The sequence below is a fragment of the Eubalaena glacialis genome, chromosome 18, assembly GCF_028564815.1.
Source record: "Eubalaena glacialis isolate mEubGla1 chromosome 18, mEubGla1.1.hap2.+ XY, whole genome shotgun sequence".
NCBI lineage: Eukaryota > Metazoa > Chordata > Mammalia > Artiodactyla > Balaenidae > Eubalaena > Eubalaena glacialis.
This window is the reverse complement of record NC_083733.1, coordinates 22,115,776-22,126,310: the sequence shown is the minus strand read 5'-3', so window position 1 is coordinate 22,126,310 and position 10,535 is coordinate 22,115,776. Positions and strand designations below refer to the sequence as shown.

Sequence of the window (10,535 nt, the reverse complement as noted above, 5' to 3'; positions counted from 1 at the left end):
TAGTTTTTTGGTAGCATCTTTAGGATTCCCTATGTATAGTATCATGTCATCTGCAGACAGTGACAGCTTTACTTCTTCTTTTCCAATTTGGATTCCTTTTCTTGTTCTTCTCTGATTGCTGTGGCTAAAACTTCCAAAACTATGTTGAATAATAATGGTGAGAGTGGGCAACCTTGTCTTGTTCCTGATCTTAGTGGAAATGGTTTCAGTTTTTCACCATTGAGGATGATGTTGGCTGTGTGTTTGTCATATATGGCCTTTATTATGTTGAGGAAAGTTCCCTCTATGCCTACTTTCTGCAGGGTTTTTATCATAAATGGGAGTTGAATTTTGTTGAACACTTTCTCTGCATCTATTGAGATGATCATATGGTTTTTCTCCTTCAATTTGTACACAGAATACTCTATGACATAAATCACAGCAAGATCCTTTTTGACCCACCTCAGTTTTTCCAATTCAAGGGTCATCATGAGGATGCTTTCAATTGTTGTAAGTGACACTTGTATTGTTCCCATGTCTAAATATTTTAATGCTGGCAATGTAAAAATATAAGAATCTTCAACTCTTGTCAAAGGATTACGATTGAGAATTCTTCACTGGAGATGTCTGAAAAAGCTGCTTCTGGTCGCATGCCTTTTGGGCTCTGTGGGCATCCCTTGCTGAATAAAACTTGATGATGGCATAGAACCCAGGACCGGCCACTGCTGCGTTTGGGAAGACTCGGACCGAATACAGAAGGCGAAACTGGGAGAAGACTGTGAACAGAGAATGCTGTAGGGTGGTCCCATGCTAAGTAAGTGCAGGAAATTTCACGCCCAGGAAGCCAAACTGCCCGTTCCCTTATATTCCCCCAGCCCTTCGCCGCAGGCAACTGTGGTGAGCCTGCAACTCCAAACACGTCTCATTTCAGGAACAAGTTTCCCTCTGAAATCCTAAGCTTCGAGAAGCATTAGGAGGCAATACCGTCTGTTGGGAACTACCTCTCAAAAATCTGTGGGGGCGAGTTGACTGCTCAGGTCGGCTCTAGAACTAAGATTCCTCTCAGCGGAGACCACAGGCAGATGAGGTGCTGAAGCAGTACCGCGGGGCGCCCAGTTACTGGGGCGCGGGGTGGCTTCCTCCACCCCTCCCTCCGCCCCGGCTCGGCTCACTTGCAAGGCCTCGGCCGTGGGTCCAGAGCTCAGCTCCCACACCAGCAATGTTTTGTCACCCACGATGGGAACCACAAAAGGTACCAACGCCACCATCCTACCGTTACCGCGCGTCCCTTTTTTTTTTATGACTGCTTTTCTTTTAGTCCATCCAAAACATTCCTCCATCCTCTTCCTCGTTCTTTCTCCCTGAATAGAACTTTGTTGAAGCCCAAGCCCACTTGTTAACCAGCAGAACTAAATACAAGGAGAGGAACTCTTACTATGTCCCATAGAGTGCATTAGACTCTTCCTGTTCCAGGTACTAGGGGCAAGGCTGAGTCCTCTCTAGTCCTGGCCAGGTACAGGGATACCTACTGAAGCACCAGGGTCTCCTCCATCAACCTCCACCAAATCCAGGAAGTCTCCTAAAAGACAAGATCCACATCTCTTGGCTCAGTTTTTCCATCCATAGCAATATCAGCAAGCAGGACTCATGAGTCCGAAGACATCCACAAATACTTGGAATATTTTTACTGGCTGCAACAAGTCCTGCAGAGAAACAAGAGACAAGGAGATTATCTAATGCCCATTTTCCACTTAAGATTTAATTTTCTTCCCACACTGACTCCTCGAAAACTTTAGTATGGTACTCCTCTTCTGTGTTAGCAATAATGCCAAAACTAGCTCTTTTCTGTTTCCCAATTTATCATGTTTCAGTCTGAAGAGATTTTGTTTGTTTGTATAGTACCTGTAAAACAATATATTCCATGCATAGCTATACAACAAAACTCTTAGAATCTACATTTCCCAGAAACCAAATAATTTATCCCTTGTATAATAAAGTAAATTTATCTATGGAACAGTACCACCAATTATGCCCTGTTTATAAGTTTTCTACCTTCTTATTAAAAAAAACTTTCTCTGTATCCTTCTCTTCTTGATCAGCATATCATTATCCTTCATCAAGTATAAGGGTTTTATAGACATCAGTTCTTTGAATTCTTACATCAAACCTATGTACATGATGTTACAAATCCTTACAGCATAGCTACACACATACAAACACACATGCACTCACCCCTAGGGACATTAGCAGAGAAAAGAGTGGGCTAAGAAGTGATTGATAGCTGTAAAGGTGAAAAGTTCTCTGTAAGTCTAAAAGTCTTTTTCTGATTTTTATAAGTGAGGAAATTGAGAATAAGGGAAGTTAAGTAAATAAGTCTTCCAAGATCTGGCTGTAACTAAAAGACAATGCTGGGATTTGAACTTATATTATTCTGATTCTAAAATCAATACTCTTTCCACTGCATCCTCATCAATATTTACAGATGTGCATCTGCTTGAATGTTCTCCAAGAAAAGAATGTAACATTAAGTCAGTCAATAGAATCTCAGGAAATAATGTCTCCTTAATTATAATGGAGGAATTTATCTTTTTATATTTTAAGCTACTTGTAGGTAGTTTCTTAGCAGATGTTTTCCCCCTGCGCATTAAGAATCCAGGCTGATTTCAAATTCAGTGACCTGTAATCTAATGTATAACCGGGAAAAATGAATTGCTAGTGAATTTCAAATTAGTTCTTCAATACTGGTTAAATGAATCCCCTCATTTTTCAAGACAGACTAATAATCAGAATTACAGATGATCTGTATTCTGTTATTAATGTGAGGGACCTAATCACACACTAAAAATATAGTACATCAATGAATCTCCTTGGGAAATCGGAAAGAAATTGAGCATGTCCATTGCTGTCAGCCTGACCTTCAAGATATGACAAGATGCCAAATTACTTAAGATTTCCAGAAACGGAGAGAAGTAAGGAAAGCATTTCAAAAAACAAAACAAAACCAAAAAACCCTCATTCCATAATTCAGAATCTTGTATAATGCTTAAAGTCTAGAAGTTATTTTGCATACCTACAGTGGTGGTTGAGAACCATATATCTATTCAAAAATCTCCAACCATAATTGGAGAGGAGGGATCCAGTCTACTTGAGACACACAGTGAGTTCTGAGGAACAGAGTTCGGGAAGGAGTGAAAAGACTCCAAGAACAGATAGGCTTCATAAAAGAGGATAGACTTCGGACAAATATGTCTTCATGCTGAATCATTTATGTTCTCTGAATATTCCTCACATAGGTTTTTACATATACACTATTTTTAAAAATTTTACCAGACAAATTTTTCTGATGGCAAAGATAACTATGTTGTCTTTTTTCATATGGTCAGGTTCTGTCTTCTTCCAAAAGCCATTAACTAAGCCGTAATGCAAATAAATTACTGCTGGAGCATCCGGAGTTTTCCTAAGATACCTTATTCTGAGGAAATTCTAAGAATCTATTTATTCTAATGAAGTATGAATCAAGTGTTAAAATGTACCTCAGTTATACCCCCTCTTTTTTTAATTTCTCCCATGGAGTTATACAAGCCTATAAAAGGGTTTATTATTATTATTGCTAATATTGTTCATGGAAATACTAGCCTATTAGACCAACAAATTATTTCAGATTTCTTATTTCCCTCCTCCTATTTTTTTCTTTGTTTACTCATGCATGATCCTGAGGTTAACTTTTACTTGTGATGAACCCTTTCTCTTATTTGACCAGGATTCACCAATATGAAAATAAGATTTGGATTTTATTTTCTTAAATTATTATATAGATACAGAAATAGGGAGATATGTGTATATATATAGAGAGAGAGAGATAGATAGATAGATAGATCCTTTGGACTCAGATCTTATCTCTGTTCCATGGCTCTAGGCATCTCAGTACCTCCATCTGTAAAATAAGAATAGACATCCTTATCTGATAGGGTTATCAGGAAGATTATACAAAATAATATGCATAAATCACCTAGGCAAGGGGCAAGCACCTCACCTTCCCCTTGTTTGAGCAACCATTCATCCATTCTCCTTGATTAATTCTTGAAATCAATACTGTCATTGAGTCTGTATGGGAACACATTTTTAAAATAAGTTAAATAGGTATTTAGAAATATGTTCTATCCCAGTAATTCATGATATTTCTTAACCTCATCTGGTATCTTGAATCATACCTTGCCTTTGGTTTAACTTCCATTGAGCTTCCAGAATTTTCAGATCTCAAATTACAGGTCCTATAATCCTCAGGTTCTGAGATCCTCCCAAATTTAGATTCACTTAAAGCCCCTGGTAGAAAGAATCTAGTATGCTCATGACCTTGTTAGAGACCATGTTTGTATTCCAGGCCCTTAGGATTAATACATCCTATTGATTAATACTAATAATTGAATCACTGGAGAATCCTCATTTTTAGGAAGTGAAAAATGCATTCATATATGCAGCAGTGTCATGTGATTTACACTCCAGAAGTCTGGAAGGCTGCTGGTATCAGCATCATTTTATAAATGAAGAAACCAAGACTATGACAGACCACAAAGCTATTTAGTGACAAAGTCAAAGTCAAATCCAGGCTTTCAGACTCCAAATCCTTTGGAAAATCTTTTGATTCCATACAAGATTGACTTCCATAAACTTTTAGAACTGTCAAGACCCTTTAGAGATTCACAAGCTACACCTCCTTTTTTTGTTTGTTTGTTTGCTTGTTTTGTTTTTTGGCCAGTAAGAAAATTGAAGCCCAAAGAGCAAAAGTTCTTGTTTAGATTATATAACACTAATAAAACATTGAAGATGTTTCTTCCTGATCATTTTTACATTTTCCGTAAGAAGTTGATCTCAAATCTTTCATGAGAAACATTTAGATAATTAGTCTGCACAAACTTCTGTATTAATTAATGACATAGTCTTTGAATTTCCCTGTCCAAAAGAGCATAACATTGGTTTATCTTTTATTTTTTTATTTTTTTGGTTTATCTTTTAAAAAATCTTAGTTTCATAGGGAAAAGTAGGTCATGATGCTAAAATATAGCATGTGAATAGCCTCATTTAATTTGTCCTTCTGTAACTGCCTTCTTTCACTTAGCATAATTTCTTCAAGGTTTGCCCATGTTAGAACATATGACAAGATTTCATTATTTTTTAAGGCTGAATAAAATTCCATTGTATGTATATACCATGCTTTTTTGTTCATTAATCCATTGATGGACATTTGGATTGTTTCCATCTGTTGTGTGTAATAACGTAATAGTGCTGCCGTGAACATGAGAATTGCAAATATCTCTCCGAGATTCTGATCTCAATTCTTTTGGATACTGCATGATTCTATTTATATAAGGTATCTAAAGTAGTCAAATTCTTAGAAGGAGAAAGTAGAATGGTGGTTGCTGGGTGCTGGGGGGAGGGAGAAATGGGGAGTTGCTCTTCAAAGGGTATAGAGTTTCAGCCATGCAAGATGAAAATGTTCTAGAGATCGGCCTTACAACAACGTGCATGTGGTTAACAATACTGTACTGTACACTTAAAAATTTGTTGAAAAAGGTAAAGAAAAATCTCCTGACCATCAGTCCACTTAAGTTGCTGTGAAAGCTATCTATAAGGCTAAAATTCTATTTTATTTAAGTAATATGTTTTAGAGAAGATGTAAGAGATTGCTTATGTATCATGTAATTGATGCCTTTTAAAAGGTTAAATCATATCTTTAATACTAGACATGAGTAAACATTTATATCTACCTCAACCTCTGTGTATGTTTATAGCCAACTTTGACCTTCCCATCAGTCATTGTAGAGGTCACAGGCAATGGGCCATAAGTGTCCATCATCCAATGGGAACTGTCAGTCCAGTCATTTTGAAGTAAGCTTAGGAATACACTTAATAAGTGGAATAATCATTTTTCTGTCCTCTTCTGCAGCTTGTCTTTCTAGACATATGTTAAGTAAGTTTTCAGTCATTGCCAGAAATCCTAAGGAAGTGAAATTCATTTGTTATGTTATCTTAAGGGTGGTTGAAGGAGTTTTAATGTCATCTGCTGGAACAACAGCTGAATTCAGGGATGTTACATAACAGTCTCAGCATAATATGTATTGGGTAACAAAGTCAGATGTAGGCTGAGTATGATAAAAATAAGTGAACTCATGTTGTAACCTGATATTGAATTCAATCTTTGGTTTGGATCTAGCAGAATCTGTTTTATTTTCGTTTGAGTAGTCATCATCCTTTACCTGTGTTTATGGTTTTGTGTTATTAGATATATGCCAGATTTACACTAAAGCTATTTATTATAAACACTATCTATGTACTGTAAATATTTAAAAGTGTACACACAAAAGTTATAAATGTAAGTCCAAACAGTTCTACATATAGTAGCCAAGGAGTCAGGTCTCTAATACTAACTTTCTGTGTTAGTAAATTCTTGTTTCTAGGTTTTGATTTCTTGTTTGTAAATGGAAGAAACATGAGTAGACTATTTTTAAGGCCTGTACTAGAGCTAAGCTGTTCCAATAAGACATTACATTTATTGAGCCCCATGTGCTGAGCCCTGGACTGGATATTCCACCACATCTTAATACCACAATAGCCTTGTGAGAAAGGTAGCGTTATAGTGTCCTATATCAGAACAGTAATGGGGATTCTCCAAAAATCAACAACTGATACATAACAAAGTGAGAAAGTACAGTCAGGCCTGCCTACAAAATCCAATTCTTTCTAAGTCAAATTTCTACTCACTACATGCACCAAGAGTTGGAAAATTCCATGATTTTGTTACCATCCTATCCTCTTATGGAATAGAAAGTGTTTCACAGATATTAAGAGATTATAAAACATCTATTTTAATCTTGAACTCAAACTTAAAAATTGGAGAGCACAAGTGAAGAGGTTCTTGGGCAAGATCCTTCTGGAAATCTCCCCTAACGTTCTTGTAGGCAGTGTGCACTTCTACTTCTGGTTAATCCTGGCCATCAGCATGAGGGCTATTTCCAGTTTCTGTAATTTTTAAAATCCCTTTCCAGCCAGAAATCCAGCTAGAAATGCTCCCAACTATCCATCTGAGTTACAGCACTCAGCGGAGACCAAACATTATATTCTCTGGCACTGTGTTACCTTTCCCTCTCTCACTTTTTCTGCTGCAGTGAAAAATGATTCATATAAAGGGAACTGGAATAGTAAAAACAGAAAGAAACCATGAGAAAGACTGCTTAACAATTTTCCAGTCATGGCTGGGGATGAAGAAATTGAAAACAAGCCAAGAATGCTTACTTTTCAGCCATGCCCTAGAAATCATTTTGGTTTCAGAACAAGAAAATCACTTCCATGAAGGAGAGCTACAAGGAGACTGTGAGATCACATTTCTTTTCCTTGATCAGGAAGAGAACTATTGTGAAATGATCAGGTAGTCCCTGAAGAAACCCCTGAAAGAAACTGGTTATAAGAAACATGAAATACATTTTCTCCTTCCTCACCCACTCCCTTGCTGCCTCCACCATCAGCTCCGCAGTCAGTGCAAAAGGCATTTGAGTTCTATGGGAGATGTATTCAGTAACAAAAGAACAAGACTGAGCCTTGATAATTCAGGAAAATGAAACTTTGAGAAGGTTAAGCTTGCCATTTCTGGAAGCAGGCTTTCCTTCCAGAATATACACGAAAGTCCTGGGGACGTCTCTCTTTGTACTTCTAACAGAGAAAGCACTTTACTTTTGCCGAGTTGGATTCTCATTACTTTTTTCCATTCTTTCCGCTAATCTCAGGGTGAGAGTGGAAAAAAAAAAAAAAAAGAAAAGAGAAGAAAACACAAAGTGTTCCTTATTTAGCATCATAGGGATTCCTTTTGTGTGTTTGAATCATTATTGTACTGAAAAATGCCCACTCCACCACTTAAAGTAAGAAAATGCTGTTGCTGCCTTTCCCACTTATGCCACAACCATCTCCCCCACCCCCAAGTCATCAGTGCAACTGTAAGTGTATACTGATTTGTTAAATTCAGTTCTTGGCAATAGCTATTTCAGATATCACTGATTTTGCTTTAAAAACATTTCCCCACGAAGAGCACACTCTCAGACTCACTGAATTATTCATGGTTTAGAAATAAATTCTTTATGATAACATCTAAAAGTGTGTTGCCAAAAAACCCTGGGGTACAAGATTAATGTGTGCAGGAGGAGTTAAAGTGAATTAGGAACATTTACCGAAATTACTTACTGTGAACCTGTACAGTTCCAAACTCTTGCCAAGAGTCTATAAATATTATGTCCTTACTACTGAGAAAGAGCTATTGCTGGTGCTGGGTTGGAGAATGATAGAGGGCCAAGTTGGATGTCTAGTTATTCTTCCCTAGCACAGTAAGGACTTCAGATTAGGTGAAATGGCTTATAGAAAAGAAGTTGACTGGAAGCAGTTACACAAAGAATCCTGGGGGGGAGATATTTAATTACGTCATCTATGACAAGTATAAGCATTAGGTGGTAATGATAGAAAACTTGGGAAAATCAAAGTCTTAGGCATCTGGCTAAACACACTTTGGTATATCCATGCAAGGGAATACTAATCAGCAGTAAAAAGGAACAAACTACAGATAAATTCAACAGGTTGGATGGACTTCAGGCGCATCATACTGAGTGAAAAATTACAGTCTTAAAAGGTTACATGTTGCATGATTCCATTTATGTAATATTCTCAAAATAACAAAATTACAGAAATGGGGAACAGGTCAATAATTATCAAGGATTAGGTAAGAAGGGGAGAGTGTGACTATAAAGGGGGAACACAGGGAAGTTTCTTAGTGCTGACAAAACAGTTCTGTATTTCTATTCTGCAAATCATTCAGGTGATAAAATCTCATAGAACTTTATACACAGACATACAAAAACAAAAAAAGAAAAATTAGGACATACAAAAACAAATGAAATCCAAGTAAGGTCAGTTAATTGTATTGCTCCAATATCAATTTCCTTGTTTTGATAATATGCAATAATTATATAAGGCGTTACCATTAGGAGAAGCTGAGTGATGGGCACAGGGAACCTTTATTTATTGTCTTTGCAATTTCTTATGAGTCTATAGTTATTTCCAAATAAAAAGTTAAAAAATAATTCTTAGGCATTTCTCAGAGCCTGTATGGATTGATTCATTCATTAATTTTAAAAACATTTTTTCTTTTCTTTTTTTTGCTGACCACCTATTTTTATGTGAAAGTTCTAAATGTACAGAGAGAGGGCATGATAAAATCATAATCTAAGCACAAGATACTAGTGGGACCAATGGATACACAAATGAAAATTTAAATTATACAGTGTAATACAAGCTTGTACTGTGTAATGAAACCTAGTGTACAAGATTTTTTGAGCACAGAGGAAGTTGTGAACATTCTCTACCTGAGGGATTAAGGAAAGTTTCATAGAAGTGTGATATTTTTGGTTGACATTTAAGACAATAGTTTGTCAGGTGGATGGGGGTTGTAGCATTCCTTTAAACTGGATCTGTGCATTTTATCTCAATGAAGAGACGCTCCACAGTTTACTTAGAAAAGTGATCATATAGCCTTTCAGAGACTCAGCCATTTGCTGTCAAGCTGCCATCCCTGGAGAAATTGCCCCTAATTCCAGAGCAGTTGGAACTATGGAAATGAAAGTTGTTTCACTGTAACACATTTTCTTCTTCCATAACAACCTTTTGACATAATTTTCCTATTTTAACATCAGTATTAGTACAGTTCTCCAGAGAAACAGAATAAATAGGATATATAGAGAGAGAGTTAGAGAGCCAATGGTGTAAATCCAGTCTGAGTCTGAAGGCTTGAGAACCAGGAATGATGATGGTGTAAGTCCCAGTCGAAGTTTAGGAGAAAACCAATGTCCCATCTCAAATGCTCAGTCAGAAAGCAAACTCAACCTTCCTCCACCTTTTAGTTCTATTCAGGCCTTCAATGGATTGGATGATGCCCACCAACATTGGGGAGGGCCATCTGCTTTACTCAGTCCCCCAACTGAAATGCTAATCTCTTCTGGAAACATTCTTACAAACACACCCAGAAAAAAACGTTTAACTAGATGTCTGGGTATTCTGTGGCCCAGTCAAGTTGACATATAAAATTAACCATTATACCATCTGATCAGATAGGGTATATTTACCTCCTTCCCCTCAAAGAGAGAAGCAGTTAATGAATACTGAATATAGGTCTAGGTGGACCTCGTCAACTTACTACTTCACCACAGGTTCTTGTTAAGAAGATCACAGATAACAAGGACATATAAGGGAAAGGATGATAAAAATGTCTTCCTTGATCTCTATGTATACCTGAAAATTGGGGAGATTGTATATGGACAGAACAATGTCACACTCAGAGACTGGAGGAAAGGACAATCATAACTTTCTCCCCTTTCTTTTTCCCAACCCATGATAAGGAACACTTGGAGAGAGAGTCCTATTCAAAATAGAACTAAAAAGAAATTAAAAGGGCATTAAAAGAACTGGAGTGTGATTTTTTTTTTTTAAACCAGCTTCATTCACTTTATTTTTCTCATATAAAA

The 10,535-nt window shown here is 36.9% G+C and overlaps 1 protein-coding gene across 1 annotated transcript; it reads right to left on the bottom strand.

Moving 5' to 3' along the window:
• Window positions 1-576: 576 nt before the first annotated feature.
• Window positions 577-1,247, bottom strand: LOC133077631 (RAD52 motif-containing protein 1-like). The gene is made up of 2 exons (XM_061172431.1): window positions 1,152-1,247; window positions 577-771 (listed from the first exon to the last, which is right to left on the bottom strand). Exons 1-2 carry the CDS (start codon window positions 1,245-1,247, stop codon window positions 577-579), a joined length of 291 nt encoding a protein of 96 aa, XP_061028414.1.
• Between the last annotated feature and the right edge of the window lie 9,288 nt (window positions 1,248-10,535).